This window comes from Sceloporus occidentalis, unplaced genomic scaffold (genome assembly GCF_023333645.1).
Source record: "Sceloporus occidentalis isolate IW3139 unplaced genomic scaffold, rSceOcc1.0.p SCAF_2, whole genome shotgun sequence".
Taxonomy (NCBI): Eukaryota; Metazoa; Chordata; class Lepidosauria; order Squamata; family Phrynosomatidae; genus Sceloporus; species Sceloporus occidentalis.
Window position 1 is genome coordinate 169865510 of NW_028316982.1, and position 18644 is coordinate 169884153.

Sequence of the window (18644 nt, forward strand, 5' to 3'; positions counted from 1 at the left end):
CCACCTGTAATGTCATCCCCCAAAAAGAAAGAACATCAACCTATACGTCTAGCCATCAAAACCATAAGAAAGGTGTAGGCTGGTAAAAGAGGTGGGGGGGAGTATCCTTGGATGCATTTTGGAATAAGCTTTCATGTGGTCTTTAGAAGGTTGAGAATGTTTTTGATTACTAGGCTCACTTGATTACTAGGCTCACTTGATCTGGTTGCTTCATTTCACATGTATTATTGGTTTTGGATAAAACCTTTGCTGAAATACACTGAACTGCTCTTCTTTTTGGTTGTATAGGAACCTATCCCTATTTTTTCCATGTTATTTCTGCCTGGTTCCAGTGTTTCTGTTACAGAATGTCCAGGAACACATCTACTTCATTAACTGAGGCACACCTTTAATGACATAATGATTATTTTTCAGTGGACCAGAATTTGGTGGGAGAAATCTTATAACAACATTGTGATTACAATTCAGTGAATCACAGGCTGTTGCTTTGTTTTGTTGCAATCTTATAACAAGATAATGATTATTATTCAGTGAACTATCCTGTTCTGTTATTAAGTCATTCCATCCATCATGGTACAGTTGGTAACTATAGACTGCTACAGGTGCATCTGTAATCTTCAAAATGCTATAGCTGTGCAATAACAGGAAGCAAAACACTAGCACTTCAGTATCCAAGGGGATCTTGTAGCATCTTTGAGACTGATTGCCTGAAAGAAAGAGAGTGATAGAATGAGCTTTCGTAGACTGGAGTCTACTTGCTCAGATGCATGGAATGGAAGGTTCAAGAACTGACCTATATAAGCAGACTGTGAGAATGGCAATAGAAATACAAAACTTGTGGGTATGATGATGGGGTGATATTTCTAGGTGCTTAATGAGTCACATCTCCAATTTAACAGCTGGTGGGATTGGTACCTTCTCATCTTTTCTATTCAATGATCTGCAAAGAATGACAATGTGTCTACCATCTCCTTCTCGGGAGTAAGGCCCCCTACTGCCAAAGGCCTCAGGTTCTCAGATTCAGCCGCCATCACCAGGAACTGTAAATTCCTGGAAATCTGACTCTGTGTCTGAATCTTCTGACTCCAGAGGGTGAGTTATGAGAGTGACTTACTTGATGGTGCATACACATACGCATGTGATGCTCTTACAAAACTGAAAGTCGGAGAGAGAAGTTGGGAGAAATATTTGGCCTGACATGAAGTTTGATATGCTTCAAATATTCCTATGCAGAATTCAGCAGAGAATTTATACTTGATAAATGCCAGACTCTAGCAATACTGGGAGGGATGATCCCCTACCAGATTGTGACTACCCCATGACTCCTAAAACAGCTCTAGTGGACTGGAGCAATCCACTTTAAGCTAGTTTTCAAGCATCCGGGATAGCTGTGAAGGCCAGGGGAGGCCAAGAAAGGCCCAAAGGTTTCACTAGCTAAGGAATGAACTTATCTCCATTTATCTTTGTGTCAGATTATCAAATTCATGATCCTATTAGCCAGGAAGCTTGAAATTTACTTTCATTTCTTGGAAAAACACTGTTATATCCAGTAATAATTAGAAAGTTCTCAATGCTTAGCCTACAATCCACCATACCTAACCTTTTCTCCATTTTGAATGCAGAGAAATCCTTCAGCATGACTGAAAATGTGATGTGAAAATGTGTCTTTTTTTCCTATGACCTACTAATTTCCAAGCAGCCAAGGAGAAGTTAGGAGGAGAGTTTTCTCCATAAGGCTGATAAAGGGAAGCAGCAACCTCAAGGAGTGGAATTTGACTAAGATTGTGTTCATCAGTTGCATAGAATAAAATTAAACCAACATAGCTGTGCTGGATTGAAAATTGACAGGTACTTCCAGGATAGCATGTGATTGCAGATCATTTGTCTTCTCTCAGGACTGGCCTTGCAAATGACACTAAACAATTTGCAAGGGCAAAACAGCACCTAGCTGGCTCTATAATGTAAAGTCCATCTGGATTTTTTGAAAGGATTGTGGAGTAGGAGACCACATTGCTGATGCCCATTCCCTGGTTATTTCCTGTAGACACAATCCACTGAGTATTCCTTTATAAACATTCTCTTGTATTTTTCACAGCAAATTAGTCTTTTTAAGGATTCTCGGGAAAATGAAGAAGCATCCTAAAGGAGAAGAACATGAATATTAATTAGAGGAAACACACACACACACGCACGCACACACACACATATATATATTATTAAACTTTATTTCTAGAGCACTGTAATTATATCTACTGTAACTAACACCAGACCTTGCACCATAGAAATTCCCACAGTGATATTTAAGGAAAGTTAATTACCATGTACTGTTATTGTGATATCGTAGCCTATGTAATAGCACTTGGGCAATCTTGCTTAGGATAATAACAGTGTTAGCAACACTACACAGTTTGATATCACTTTAACTACCATGGTTCCATCCATTGGAATCCTGGAATTTGTAATTTGGTGAGGTTCTCAGTACTTCAGTGCGATAACACCTGGTTTTGACTTTTTAATCCTGTGTCTATTCCAGCAGGATTTCCAGGAGCGATAATCTCCTAAATATTTTATGAAACTACAAATCCCATGACTTGTATTCTAGAGCATTGGACAAAACCATGACAGTTAAAACTGTTACACAAATGATACAACTGTGCATTTTAAAATTCAAACCTGCTCCCATTTAGCATTGTTATATACAATAAATGGGAACTACTTGAATAAAGACAGAAAAAGCAGGTAATACTGGATCATTCTTTAAATCATTAATTGCTCTTCTGGAATGGCTATGTGTTCTCATAGCCAAAGACAAAACTCACAAAAGGCCAGCTCTTCAAATCCAGATTATTTTCTTCATAATAAAGGTGTCAATCACCTCCATGATCCTCTTAAAATGAGTATGCAAACACTAAGTACAAAGTAACCACCCATCTATCATGCCCAGGGACATGAAACAACTATCGTATTTTCACTTTGAAATATCTGTTTCATTTCCAAAACCAAGAGGGCTCTGAATGAAGCTGCAAACAGCCCAAGCTGTTATGTCTGTTGAAAAAGATCTGTGGGAAGGGGTGAAATAGTTCTCCTCGTTATTAGCTGATACTACGTGGAGAAGCAGTGGAATTATTTTTATTTCTACAAAGAGATCCACTACTGCGATAACAGTACATGGTAATTAACTTTCCTTAAATATCACTGTGGGAATTCCTATGGCGCAAGGTCTGGTGTTAGTTACAGTAGTTATATATATGTTTCCTCTAATTAATATTCATGTTCTTCCCCTTTGGGATGATTCCTCATTATCCTGCGAAACCTTACAAGGACTAATTTGCTGTGAAAAATACAAGAGAGTATTTATATAGGAATACATAAACAACCATATATACTCATGTATAAGTCGGCCTCATGTATAAGTCAAGGGCAGTTTTTGGGGCCAAAATCATGGATAAGTTGAGGGTCAAACACTGGGGCATGATACAAAAGATCTAATGGGGGGGGGGGGAAGCACCAGTTCCCTCCCTATATCTCCCTCTCTGGACCTTTCCCAAGGGTTACAGTCTCGGCATGAAAAATGGGGAAACAAGCCTGGGTGCTCTCTCTCTCTCTTCCCTTTACCAAAAGCATCTCCAAGGCTCATGGCTTGCAAAACGGGGTAGAACCCCCCCTTCCCTTTACCAAAAGCATCTCCAAGGCTCATTGCTTGCAAAAGAAGGTAGAAAACTCTCTCTTTCTCTCTCTCTCTCTCTCTCCCCTTTACCACCAAGATTTCCAGGCTCATGGCTTGCAAAACAGGGTACAAACCCTGTACCCTGCCCTTCATCCCCAGGATTTGCAAGGCTCATGGTTTGCAAAAGGGGAACAGATCTCTCTCTCTCTCTCTCTCTCTCTCTCTCTCTCTGCCTTTCATCCCAAGATTTCCAAGGCTCATGACTTGCAAAAGGGGAGACAGACCTATCTCTTTCTCTCTGTCCTTCACTCCCAGGATTTCCAGGCTCATAGCTTGCAAAAGGGAATACAGACTTCTCTCTTTCTCTCTGCCCTTCACCCTCAGGATTTCCAAGGCTCATGACTTGCAAAAGGGGGTACAAGCCTGTGCATACTCTGTCTCTCTGTCTCTTGCTTCAGCAGTTGTTGGTTAGCTCTGGCTGCTAGGGAAGGCTGAGGGATAACACAGAGAGAAAAAGAAGAGGGGAGAGCACACAGGGACTCAAACAGGGAGCTGTTTAAAGATCCCTGGCTACAGAGGAAAGCGGGCACTTCTTTTAGGAACTGTATAAGCAGTATTAACTTTCTGCCCCATATATAAGTCTACCCATGATTTTGGGGTCCATTTTGAGGCATAAATTTCTCGACTTATAGAAACCGACAGTACTCAATGTATTTTGTCTACAGGAAAGAACCAGGGAATGTGCATCAGCAATATGGTCTCCTCATCCATGATCCTTCCGGCAAAATTCAAATAGACTTTGCATTCAGACTTCCTTCCCTCCCCCTTTCACTTGCAATGCTATAGAGATAAAGTAGGAACCAAAGCTTGGAAAAATTACTTTTTAAGACTACAGCTTTAAGGCTGGAGGATTCTGGAAACTGTAGTCCCAAAAATATTTTTTTCAAGCCTTTCTTCAAGAGAGAGAAACCGACAAACAGAAATAGTACCGTGGACCCTTGCTATGGGAGGACTTCCAATCTACAAATCTGATCACCTGCAGATTGCCACAGCCCATGTTATTCAGTGGCGGCTATATGAATGCACACATGCTGAAGCATGTGCATCCATGCCAGTACCACTGGATAAATCAGGGCATCATCAACCATGTTTTTTAACATCTATGAGGGGGTTCTGAATCAAATCCCTACCAATATCAAGGGTCCAGTGCATGAAATAAGCACTGTTGGTTAAGGCATAGACAAACAAATATACTGAAAATGTGTTTATATTTCTCCTTAATTATTAGCTCATTTTATTTATAGCTAATTTTTATTGGCACTCCACAAATTGTCTCATCATGGTATGGAGATGACCCCAGATTCCCAAGGGGGTTGCCACTACTACAGCATAAGATATGAAAGGTTGTATCAGGATGCTAAGACTCTGAGAATTGTCCATGTGCAAAATGGTATGTCTGTTCTAGCTGTGCTAAATATGGAGAAACCCATCACTAGAAGGATGGCCACCTGGTAATAAGGTGGCCATGGTAACTATGCATGCAAAAGTTGTAGACTGCAGTAGGAGGCTTAGCTCCATGAATATAACTACAAATATTCAAAGTATTCAAGATATTTATTGGCCACTGTATAACTAGGTTATAAGGGGTTTTACAACAGAATTATATAAATAATAATAATATATCATGCCATTATAAAAGAAATGTTACCACAACTGCTAGAGAATATACTGATGATGATAACGGGAAGCTCACAATAAGCCTCACTCCCATCCTCATAATTTCTGTAGTGAGAAAAATCTGTCCAGATTCTCTGTTAATTCATTTTATAAAAAGAAATCAGAAAGCCTCTCACTTATCTAACATCAAAATCTATTATGAACCAGCAAAAAAGGATAGCTAGAGCTGACCATTTTGTTGCCAAAACAACAGAAATCTGGTCTTTCATTATAAATATCATAAAGGGTGTGCTAAATAATATCCAAAATAATTGGTCCAGTAACTTAACTTGAAATGTTCTTATTATTCAACTCATATATACTTATGAAACGTTCTGGCTGAACACTTCACCTCAAAAACTTTATTGAAAGAGTATTGCTTGATCATGACTGAGCCCTGGTGGCACAGTGGTTAAATGCCTGTACTGCAGCCACTCACTCATAAACCATAAGCCTGCTAGTTCAATACCATTCAAGGGGGCTCAAGCTCAACTCAGGCTTGCATCCTTCCAAGGTCCCTAAAATGAGTACCCAGATTGTTGGGGGCAACTAACTTACACTTTGTAAACCGCTTAGGGAGTGCTTTAGTGCACGGATAAACAGTATAGAATTGTACTTGCTATTGCTATTACTATGACCTTTCTCGCAATGTGGTGTTTGTGACCTATAAATCTATCATGAATCTTATCAAGACTACTACTGTGATTTCATTTCAAAAAGAAATTATTAAAATCAAAGGTATTACAGTTTCTTAATTTCCATGTCTTCAGGTAAGAATTATTGTGAATACCCTTCTAGATCCAGTGGGCCCTTGGTATCCACTGGGGTTTGGCTCCAAGACCCTCCCTGCCATGGATAACAAAATCTGTGGAGGCTGAAGTCCCTTCATATACAAAGACATAGAAAAGTTATGTCCCTTATATAAAATGGCAAAATCAAGGTTTGCTTTTGGGATTTTTGTTTTGTTTTAATTTCAAGTTGTGGATGGTTGAGTCCATGAATACAGAGGGCTAACTGTATCAATACTCTTCTAGTCAAAGGAAAGTTATTAATTGTTTCTATTAATGACCTATTAATAAACTATTAGCAAACCATTCATTAAATAGTTACATACATAAATAGGAACATGATCTAGGAACTACAGTATTACGTATTTCCAGGGATGGATGGAAATGGATGTGGAGATCAAGCTGGTCAGTCTTAGAAAGACATATATAAAGTAGGAAGAAGTCCTGGAGGTATGACTATCAACATGAGTCTTATCGGCTTCTTCCCTGTGTGGATGTCATTACTTCCAAATTTCCTGGTCATGGCCACTGGTTGAGACTACCATTTTTGAACCATTCAGGGGATTTTATGAATTGTATAGTGCCTCCTTCACTTCTGACTTAGGTTACAGTGGACACGGCATTGGTAAGCATTGGCATCTGTCTCCCCTCCACAACTCCTTGCCATAACTATGGGATTGTTTGGTAAATTGTTCAGGAAGATCAAAGCATTGAAGTCATGAGTTTTAAATTACATAGCTATCTGTAGCAATATTTACTTTCTTTCTTTTTGTAATAGGGCAGACACTGAAGTTATATTTCAAAGTAATAACAACATTATCTCTTTGGTATAATGAGTAACATTATCTAATGACTTTATTTTGATATTACTAAAGGGTATTTTTAGATATGCATTTTTAGCCATTGTATTTTGAGCAGAATTATTCAGTTTTATGCCCTTCTCACTTCTTCCTTAAAGTAAATAGCAAATAATGAATATTACTTTGTTTTAAAAAGGGCAACATTAATAGTAGCAATTACTGGAAGTGGGAAAAGGAAGTACATGAGTTACAGACTGAATTAGTTTTTTAAGTAAATTTTCAAGGTCTGAGAAAGTTCTAGAGTTAATATACAGAAAGCAGGAAAAATATGCATTGCTGCAAAATGGGGCAAAACAAACAAACAAACAAAAACAGACCAGACCTTGCAAATGTTATTTTTTTAACTTGAGTGGATGGGAGATTCTGGGAGCTATAATCCAAGAAAGCAATTTTTTTTCATCTCTGAAAAAAAGTGTCTATCAGTTTTTAAGCATTTTAAAAGAATGTAGATGATTGCTTGGTTTACAAAACAAACAAACCCTAACATTTTGTTAAGCATCTACGACAGTAAACATTGTAAACATTTTGTTGAAAGATGGATCTTGTTCATTACCTACCAGAACAATAACATATCCCAAATATTAAGCCTCATTCTTTGTTTTCACCATTGGAAGACTTTTGTATTTTTACAGAAATGATGCATTTAAAATGAGCACTTTTGTTTCATCTGCATAGCTGCCCTAAAGCTAGCTGAGCAGGAAAGTCCTTGGATGACACCAAGCCACTATTATGACTGTGCATTGGTGCAAACCCCAAGGCTAGCAAAGAAGCAGAGATGCCTGTTTTATGCTCAGTTGAGCCATATAGTGCAGAGACTCCATTTGGGGCTCTTTCAAAAGTGCATCAACCATTTCCTGTCTGTCAGATTATACTGTCTTACTCTGACAAACCTGCAACATTATTTTATTTTTGCAGAGTTAAAAACTTCTGTAGCTCCAGTGTTGGGATAAGTTGTATACACAGCAGGGACAGAAAGAACATTTGAAGATATTTGGTTTAAAAACAAACATGTTTTTCAAGCACTGGTAAACCTTGATAAGAAGAATCCTGTACTGCTGAGAATCTTTGCAGTTCAGGCCTTATTCTGTGCAAAAATTGCATGTCATTATTTTGTACAGAAAACAGAATTTCCTGTGCAGGAAACAGCATTTTCTGAATGGAAATTAATATTTGAACACATAAATATTAATTCCTGCACAGAAAATCCTGCTTCCTTTGTAGAAAGTTCTGTAACAGGGGGTTTATTCTACGAATTTGCATGCTGTTGATGTACGCAGAAAACAGCATTTTCTGCATAGAGAACCACATATATGATTCAGCATCACATGTAGTTTGAATCTTAATTTACAAAAACGTATCCTGTCACATCTTCTTCATTCTAAAAATTCTATTTAACTATTCAATATTGCGTATTTTGATGGCTTCTACATGCATTCTAGAACACGAAACTATCCTCCCCTCCCCATTCTGTTTGAGAACTATGGCAGTCCTTCCTTTTATGAAGCACAATAATTCCAGGAGGGTTTTTTTTCCTCTTCAGATTTCTGGCCATTGCAATACCATGACAACAATGAAATGAGTGAAGTTGTACTGCTGCACTTTAAAAAATGCTAACTAATCTCCTTGTGCATCCATATCAGAGCTTCTAGTTTCCCTGACAGAATTAGTGGACCAATACTATATGATAATTTCTAATATTCTTCTCTGCTTAATAAAAATGTCAAGAACTGAGTAAGCTATTGTAAGATGAAATGATGCACACAAATCAAACTTCCCATTGACCTCGTTATTCTTAGTTTAGAGATCATAGTGCTAAGCAAAGCTGTAAAATTAAGCCAGTGGAATCTGTTCTAGATCTCTTTCCTTCCCACACCCCCAACAACCTAAGGCCCTGATGTGTTTGCTGCAAGTACACAACAGAGGCATGCATAGCCAATAAAACAGAATTGGCTACTGTGAGAGAAAATAATGTAGTAAACACACACAGATGACTAGAAACCCCATCAAGTGGGGGTTGCTTCTTAGTTAGCCTTGGGATCTTAATGAGTACACAGTCATAATCAGTGGGTCATGGTTTAGCACACTACTTTAATTCCCAGTGTGGTACAGTAGCCAGAACTGGAACCAGTGGTGTGCAGAACATAGACAAGGACACTGAGGCTTAAACCAGATATGAGAAACAGCTGTCATCTGCTAATAGAATGTAGGTAATACTGAGCTGGATGGGCCTGTGCCCATACTTGGAATAAGACAGTTTCCCATTTTTCTAATTATGGGAACCACATTTGCTTTGCACAAGTTGTCTGGTACAAAAAAAAGGGGGGGGGACGAAAAAATCTATTGGGACCGGTTGCTTTTGTATACTTTATCCCAAACAGCCGTACAGCCAATCCGTTACATCTCTAGTATCTGACTGCCAAATTTGCACACTTTAGGAGTTATGGCTCTGAAGTGAATGAATAGATCCCTAATGTCTGTTTAGGCCTTCATGTTAGTCATATAACATCCTCCAATCCCTCTCCCACATCTAAGGGACAATTATGGCACTTTTTTTTAAAAGCAGGAGACGAAAAGAACCATGTATGGAAAGTGAAGTCAAAGGCTTTCATGACCGACATCCATGTTTTTTTGTGGGTTTTTTGGGCTATGTGGCCATGTTGTAGAAGAGTTTCTTCCTGACGTTTCGCCAGCATCTGTGGCTGGCATCTTCAAAGAATGCTGAATTGAGAGAAAATGCATTCTCTGAAGATGCCAGCCACAGATGCTGGTGAAACGTCAGGAAGAAACTCTTCTAGAACATGGCCACATAGCCCGAAAAACCCGCAAAAAACCATGTATGGAAAACTAAAGATGTATGGCAAGGATCTATTTATTCATATTGATTACTAACAATGTATATAATGAATTTCACAAGTGCCATTATTCTACAGAATGTGCCACATAACTTCAGATTTGTTTGTTTTTTAAAAACAAATCTGTGTTGTCATAGAATAAAACCAGAATTTAGAAATATTATGCAGAATATGAGGTGAAGGAGAAATTGCTTTCTATTTATTCCACTCATAATGAACCTTCCTGCCAAACCAATTGCTAGCTAGGTTTTTAAATTGTTTCACTGTTCATGCTGGAAAAAATATATTTTATAGTTTCAGCTGTTAACCAGGGTATTTATCTTTGATTTATTAAATTTAATACCCAAACTTTTAAACCCCAAAAAGCCCACCTTCCCACCAAAGTGGTACCTATTTATCTACTTGCACTTTTACATGCTTTCAAACTGCTAGGCTGGCAGAAGCTGAGACTAGTGATGGGAGCTCAAACCATCACATAGCGCTTGGGTCTCAAACTGCCAACCTTGCAGCTGTCAAAGTCAGCATCTTAACTGCTAACTCACTGTGTCCCTGCTGAAATATATGGCTAAATCCAGCATTAGCCCTGGCTGAGATAAACCGGCCAAAATCCATGAAATCTTAGTTAGATTTGACTAACAAGTTCCATTCACTTCCGTGTTGGCTTTCATTCACAATATTGCTTCTTATAGCATACCAAGATATTCGTATCTGCTCAGAAGTACCGTAAGTCTTACTGCATTTGGTGAGGTAGGCTCTCATGTAGGTGCATATGGGACTACCACCTCCATCAGCCTTTAGAGTATAATCCACAAATATCGACACAGATGTAAGTCCCATAAATTTAATAGGAATTAGTCTCAGGTAAATGTGTATATGAGTGCAGCTATAACATATTAATTTTGGCATAATGATCACCAAATCATACATAAAAGTTCCTCCAAAATAAACATAACTTAGGGCCTGTACAGACAGGCCAAAATAATGCTGGTTCAGGTCACTTTAGAGGTATGCTGTTTAAATGGTGCTAAGAGTCTGGAAGTCACGCCAAAGCCATGCTCCTGTCCTAAGGACTGGAGTGCAGATTTGGTGCAGCTTCCGGCCTGTTAGGATGCATGCATCATTTAAACAGCATACCTCCAAAGTGACCCAAAGCAGTTTTATTTTGGTCTGTCTGTATGGGCCCTTAGTCTCTTTCCTAAATGAAATGCAAATATTTTTGGTCTACAACTATTTTCCCGTTTTCATTAAAACCTTTAATTAGAACTTCTGTTTGTTTTTTCTTGTGCCATACCTTTAACTATGTTTGCACAGGTAGGCTAGGAAGAATGTTCACGAATTAGTAGCTTTTGTAGAATTAATTGCAATGCTCAAACAAATATATAATGAAATTAATATAAAATTTATAAGATCAATATAATCTTATAAAATATATATAATAGGATCATTACAATCTAATAAAAATGCAACATCATTTACAGTGCACTCACTATTTTACTGTTGAGTCACTATACAACAGTTGACTCAGTGGGACAAATCCAGTTGAGACTAACTAAAGTGATTATGCCAAAGTGTCCTATATATATCAATGCCAAAATTAAGTATACTTTGTGAATGGATCAATGGTTTATAGGTTTCTGAACTGTTATTCTGTATGGCTCTCTTTATAAGCATATACAATCCCACCGTAGTGAGCGCTTGGAAGTTTCTTTTTTGGATTACAGTACCAAATGAATGTCCGTGCGGTTCGGTAGATTCTGGGAGTTATTGTTTTAAAAAAGAAACTTTTCCAACCTCTGCCACTAAATGTAAAGTGCTCCACATTTTAAAAAACCAACAACATCCTGAGCATAGATAAACTAAAGATGTTTTGCAAAAGAGATTTTTATGTTCATTGACACTAATCTTGGGGAAATGTTAACACATCAGTTTCCCCTACTTTTGCTTGCAGTGGTATACTCTGAGAAAGGTTATACTATGTTGTTTTCTTGCATGTTTAGAATGCTAATCATATATCTTATTAGATGTGAGTTTGACATTCCAGGGAGGATGCCAAAAAGTTATCAAGATGCTACAAGAACTTTCTATCCAGAAAAGGGTCTTCAAGCAACCAAGTGTTGCAGAACTGCTAGAGGTAAAGCAGTTGCAGACCTCACTGCAGGACTGGTGGTCTGGAATGGGCCATATTAACCATGTTATGAATAAAGTATGCATGTGTAAACAGCTCCTTTATACTTGCTGTGTTTGCACATCACACTAAACCATGGCTTATTTGACAAGACATGCATGAGAGGGAACAAGCCTCATAAGTACCTTCAGTCTTTGCACTGGGAGGAAGAGTTCCTTTCATTTCTGCTTCTGCTTTCACTTTTACTTCTTTTAATCTCAGTTGGTCATGTTGTCTGCAGCAACTCTAGCTAATTTAAAACAAGATAGTGTCAGACTGTGTGTTCTGAACCTGGATAGTTTAAACTACTATAGTTACACTAAACTTTCCAGTCCAGATGGCATAGGAAGCTGTGGTTATTTAAAAGTAACAGCTTCTGAACTCTTCTGAGAAAAGGGTGAGAAGAAGGGCGAGGAAGCATGTGAGAGCCCAAAGCTGGTTATAACTTGTTACAGTAACTTCCAAGATCTGTTGTCCCCATAGCTTCCAAACCAAGTTTAACATGCATGATATCCCAATGCAGCTACTGGGTCAGAGAATTAGTCCTGGTCTCTAATCTATTTGCCTGAAGCTTTTCTAGGAGTTTCCTAGCTAAATTACTAGAGGGGCCTGTTTTGCTCTAGAAATGCTAGGCAGCGTACATGACACTTTGGCCATAATCCTTTAATCTCAATTGGAGTTGACACAATGAATCAATGGTTGTACAGTGACTCAACAGTTGTACAGGTTTATTCAATAGTAAACAAAAGACCCCTGGCTTGTCATGTTATGGAAAGACACCTATTTTGTACAGGCTTTACCACTGAGCAGCATCCTTCACAAACTACATCTTATAAATCTTCAAAACACAATCCACACATCTACTTTCTCCAAGTTTTCTCTGCATTATTTCTTCCAACATTTGAATGCTGCCCTTATGTTTAACAAACTGTCAGGCTATTCATATCAGTGTATGGATACAGGATCATACAACAATATCTAAAAATAACACTTTTAAAGATAATAGAATTATACATCAGAGAAGCTAAAATGATTTAAATTGACAAAATAAATGCTTTAAACTTTTAATTCAGCAAGTAATTTTAATATATCTTATATTTAATGCTCAATGTTATAAATAAATGTTTTTCGGATGTATCCTTTTAAAATTTGTATTGCAGATACCTGGGTCCGGAGTATCCGGATTCAAAAAACAACAACCTAAATACCCTAAAGGCACCAGATCCCATCTGATCATGAAAACTAATCAGGGTCAGCCCTGGCTAGTACTTGGACTGGAGACCACCAAGGAGTATCAGGTGCTGTATGCTATATTTCAGAGGAAGGAACTTGAAAAACCACCTCTGAATGTTTCTTGTCCAAAAAGATCCTATGAAATTCATGGGGTTGCCATAAGTCAACAGGCAACTGGAAGACACATACACACAGAAAAACAAAAGCAAGATGGTATCACTGCCGCCATATGTTCTATAGTACTGTATCTTACATTAACAAGACAGGTTTCTCTACTGCACCTGCCTGGCACAAGTAATGTTGAGAGTCAAACAACAGGCTGCATGGCACACAGAGCTTGGTTCTTCAACACCTCATCATTGCTTTCCATCCCACAGCATCTTCTGCCTGAAGTAACCAGTTCAATCAAGCCTGGTCCAACTTGAATCTCAAATTGTTTAGGGGATTAAAAGTCAGTATCTGTGTTGTGTCAGGGATGGAGAGTTGTCTCAACCTGATCTTGTTGTGGCTACCCTTCAGCTCATATACTGTGCCACCAGCTCTCTGAACTTTCAATCTGGCAGGCAGACCAGGCTCCACAAGCCCCACAATGCTGAAGTAACAGCCAGACCTCCCTCAGCTGATCTGAAAACCTGAAAATGATTGAATGAACTTGATGCCCAGCAGAGAAACCACATGTCCTTCAGGGCTAGACCAAAACTCTAAACAACTAATACCAACAAATAACACATTCCTTTTCCTGTTCTGCCTCATACTTTACACTACTAATCCCTATTCTTGTACTGCCTCTTTTCACCAATAGGTGACCTCTTGCCTGTCTGTAATGCACCTCTTGCCTCTGGGTCTTACATCAAAATAAGAATCTCCTAAAGTGAAGAAGACTATTGTTGCATCACTTGTTTGCTAATCAAACATAGAAAAAGCGACTCAACAACTAAAATAGCCAGTACAAGCAGAAACAACAGGCAAAGGGTGAAATAACTGGCAAATTGAATTCTATTATCAACAGAGGAGTTTCTAAAACAAGGTTTAACTACCTTAGAGGGGAATGCACTGAAATGGAAAGTTATCTTTTATACTGCATACTGCCATAGCATTAAATATCCAAATGTGAGAATGCATCCTTCTTTCTAGCAAATAAAGAATCAAAGTAAGAATCTCAAAAACTGTGTATAACATAAGCCATGTAGAGTCTTTATATAAGCATTTATTCATTTTTATATTTATTTTAAATCCCATCTTTCTCCCATATGGAACCAAAGACAGCTCACAACATAAATCAAAACATGGTATATGAATTAAAACCTAGTAATAAGTTTTTTTAAGCTGTGAGAACTAAAAAAAAAACCTCAATCAATTAAAGACCTTTCTGTGTAGCAACTTGGTGTATCCACACTGCAGAATTAAAGCAGTTTCACAGCACATTGGCTGCATCCCCACTGCAGAAATAATTCAGTCTGACACTACTTTAACTGCTATGGCTCAATACTATGGAATCCTGGGATCTGTAGTTTGTTGTGGCACCAGAGTTCTCTGACCGATATATTGGGAATTAGTGGGCTCAGAAAATAGCTGAAACTAAGTCATTCAATTACGCAAGTTTTCCTAAAACAGTTGCTTAGATCAGGGCTGAGACTACTTGGTAAGTCTATGGGAGAGGTGACATTTGAACAAGAGACTTTCTGATTCACAGTTCTTAGCCACTGTACTCCACTACTTCCCTGGAAACAAATTCAATCAAAGACAGATCTTCATACTGCACTTCTTGGATGTATGTATCATGGAGTACAGAAATGTGCATGTTCACAGCAATGGATACAGAATCAAGGGTATTCTATAATGCCCAAACTTCTAGATCCAGAAAACACATGTTCACATGAGGTGGAGCATTTGTTTTCAGTAGCATCAGCTCTCACCCAATTGTAATCATCACAGTTTTTGTGTCTTCAAAATATAACTATGTAGCTGAACACAGGTAGCTAAAGCTCAAGGCCACTGTTTCTTGCAGAATTCACACAAGACTTGACTTTTACATACAGTTATATGTGAAAGTCAAGTCTTGTGTGAATTCTTCAAAACAACTGTCGCTCTGGGGGACTAAAATGTCCCTTGTGCCTGGGCAAGGGTTAATCCATGCCTCTCTTTTCCTACACTAATACTAGCCTACTCAAAACATCTGCTGTAAGAACTACTGAGACAGTATAGAGCCAACACTTTGAACATAGCAGCACTAAATAAATGATCTTGTTTTGTTGATGATGACAATTAAAACAACAATGTCATAAAAAATAAATTATAGTGGTATTACATTAAAGGAGTCGATATTCAGAAGAACTGAACCACCATTTTCGAATATGTATTCTAAAAACACCTTTTTGTCTCCATGTCTTATTCCTGTGTATATGGGAACACAGTTCATGATGGGGGTTTTTTAATTTTAAAAATTCCGTTTAAATTGAGATGTGTTCTAGTTAATGGAGGTATAAGTTGCATATCCCTTATCTGAAATGTTTGGGACCAGAAGTTTTGGATTTCTGATTTTTTCAGATGTTGGAATATTTCCATATACATAATGAGATATCATGGAGACGGGACCCATATCTAAACGTGAAATTTATTTATGTTTCATATACATGTTATACACATATACTGAAGGTAATTTTATACACAATATTTTTTAAAATTTTGTGCATGAAACAAAGTTTGTGTACACTGAACTATCAGAAAGCAAAGCTGTCACTATCGCATGCACCCATTTGGACAATTCTGGAATTTGGATTGTTTGAACTACAGACATGAGATGAATCAAACCCCGATTAATAACTTGATGCAAGCTACAAGAAAAGAGATTCCAGCTCAACATTAGGAGGAACTTCCTGACAGTGAGGGCTGTTCGACAGTGGAACACAATCCCTGTGAGTGTGATGGAGTCTCCTTCCTTGGAGGTCTTTAAACAGAGGCTGGATGGCCATCTGTTGGGGATGCTTTGATTGAGATTTCCTGCATGGCAGAATGGGGTTGGACTGGATGGCCCTTGGGGTCTCTTCCAACTCTACGATTCTATGAAGAAGGCTCACTTTGCACTGGCATTTTTCCATAGTAATGCCATGAAGCCCACTGGGCGACCTTGGCCAAGTCACACTCTCTCAGCTTCAGAGGAAGGCAAAGACAAACTCCTGAAAAAACTTGTCAAGAAAATCCCATGAGAGGTTTGCTTTTGTTGTTTGTTTTTGTGTGTCTTCAAGTTCTTTCTGATGGTGTTTTCTTAACAAGATTTGATGTGACTTGGCCAAGGTCACCCAGTGGGCTTCATGGCCAAGCTGGGAATCAAACCTGGTCTCCAGAGTCACAGTCCAACACTCAAACCACTAGGCCACGCTGGCCCTCAGGTTTGCCAGCTTAGGGCCAACATAAGTTGGAAATGACATGAAGGCACACGACAACACCTAGGTCCTGAGTGGTCCAAAATAGTTGTTAACCAAGACACACACATATACAGTGTGTGTGTGTGTGTATATATATATATATATATATGCCTAGATACTCCAAAGGCACTAGATCCCATCTGATTTTGGAAGCTAAGCAGGCTCAGTATTGGGTAGTACTTGGATGGGAGACCACCAACGAATACCAGGTGCTGTAGGCTATATTTCAGAGGGAGAAGTGGCAAAACCACTCCTGAGGACTCCTAGCCTAAAGAAAACCCTATGAAATTCATGGGTCACCAAAAGTTGACAGGCAAATTGAAGGCGCGCGCGCGCACACACACACACACAAGGCACCGCTCAACAAACTCCAACTCCCAGAATTCCATAGCCTTGAGACACAAAAGAGTTAAAGCGGGTTAACTCTCCAGTGTGGATGCAGCCCTACTAGCTCCCCGTGTGGAGGGCAGAGGGGCCTGCGAGTGGGTCTTTAGGAGAGCTGCCCTGCTGCCTTCCTTACCTGAGGGGCCTTTGCGCGGGAAAGTGGCCAGGAGGAGGGGGGCGCGGGGCCAGGGCGCGCCAGATGTTGCTCCAGATGCTGCTATCCGGGGTGGCGAGCTGGGCTGGCGGGCTGCTGCCCCTCTGGAGCTTCCTTGCTGGGCCACTTTCCTTGCAGCTGCCTTTGCTGTGGCCCTCCTTGGCCCTGCAGCTGGCCCTCCAAGCTCCAGGGGTCCTCAGGGGCTCCGGCCTGGCTCCTCTGCCGCTGCTGGTGCTGCTGCCCCTGCCCCTGCCTCTCATGGTGTGCTGCGGGGGCCCCGCATGCCGGACTCTCCCTCCTCCTTCCCCTCAGAGAGTGGCGGGGAAAGAAAATAGAAGAGAATGAAAGAGGGGCCCATAAAAAAGCCCTCCCCAAAAGGAGGAGGAAGCCAAGGCTGAGGCTACTACCTGGGCTTCTCCTCCTCCTCCTCTCCAAAGCATTAAGTTGCCAGCACTCTGGCTCCAGCCCAAGCATCCAAAGCAGCAGAGGAGCCTTCTTCCCTGGGAAGTTGTGGTGCTTCTTGGGGCTGGGTCCCAAAGTGGGGCATCCTCCTCAGTCAGGAGACCCCCCAAAACCGGGAGGAGAAAAGGCACAACTGGGGTGCCTCCGGGCTCCTCTCTCTTCTCTCAGAGCATGAAGGCGCGCCTCCTTGGCTCTCTTCTTCTCCCAAGAGAGAGCCTCCCTCTGTGTGTGTGTTGTGTGTTGTGTGTGTGTTGTGTGTTGTGTGTGTGTGGTTCCTGACTGAGTAAAGGCGGGGGAGGCTCCTTCTCTCTGCTGTTGCTGACTGTCGCTTGGCTCTTGGCACAAAGAGGAGGGAGGCTGAGCAGGGAATGGGGTCAGGGAGGGAGGCAAAGGGGGGCTCTCCAGCCTCCTCTCCCTCGCCTCCTTCCCTCACCAAAAGGGAGAAAGAAGGGGGCTTCTGGAGGGGTTTTGGGGGGAGGCAAGGAGAAAGAGAGGGGGGGGGAACAGAGAAAGCGCGCGCTCCCTTGTTTTGTGTTTTGGTTTTGCGCAAGTGGAGGAAATGTTCCACTGACCTACATATTTTTGCCAAACAGACATGACCTTCCCCTCCTCCTCCTCCTCCTTTCTTTCTTTCTTTCTTTCTTTGCTTCTTCCAGAGGAGGAGGAACAGAGGAGGGAGGCTCCAAAACCAAGGTGCATTTAGGGCTGACTTACAGATCTGACTGAGAGGAGCCAGTGGAGGAAAGAATGGGCCCTTCTTGGTTTGGGGGTCTCTCTCTCTTCTGTAATCAGGGCCTGGGCCTCAAATGGGAGTTTTGGAGGAGGCATTCCCTTCAGAAGAGGACAAGGTTAGGCTGATGTAATTTGGAACCGGTGTTGAATCACTCCATCGATTCGGATTACAAACCAATTTTTCTGTAAATGGGAATGAGGAGGGTG

At 40.1% G+C, this 18644-nt stretch overlaps 1 protein-coding gene across 5 annotated transcripts in view; it reads right to left on the reverse strand.

The window, feature by feature from the left end:
- The window catches only part of LOC149319300 (neuronal PAS domain-containing protein 2-like), a 96020-nt gene extending 78016 nt beyond the window's left edge, over positions 1–18004 (reverse strand). For 2 of the 5 annotated variants that reach the window (XM_089511424.1, XM_089511425.1), the window contains exon 1: positions 17226–18002. In XM_089511424.1, coding sequence (XP_089367550.1) covers positions 17226–17503 — 278 coding nt within the window. In that variant the 5' untranslated portion in view covers positions 17504–18002. Of the gene's footprint in view, positions 1–17225 lie in introns of all 5 variants that reach the window. The other 3 variants (XM_089511427.1, XM_089511423.1, XM_089511426.1) reach the window with 3 other exon arrangements.
- Positions 18005–18644: the final 640 nt, after the last annotated feature.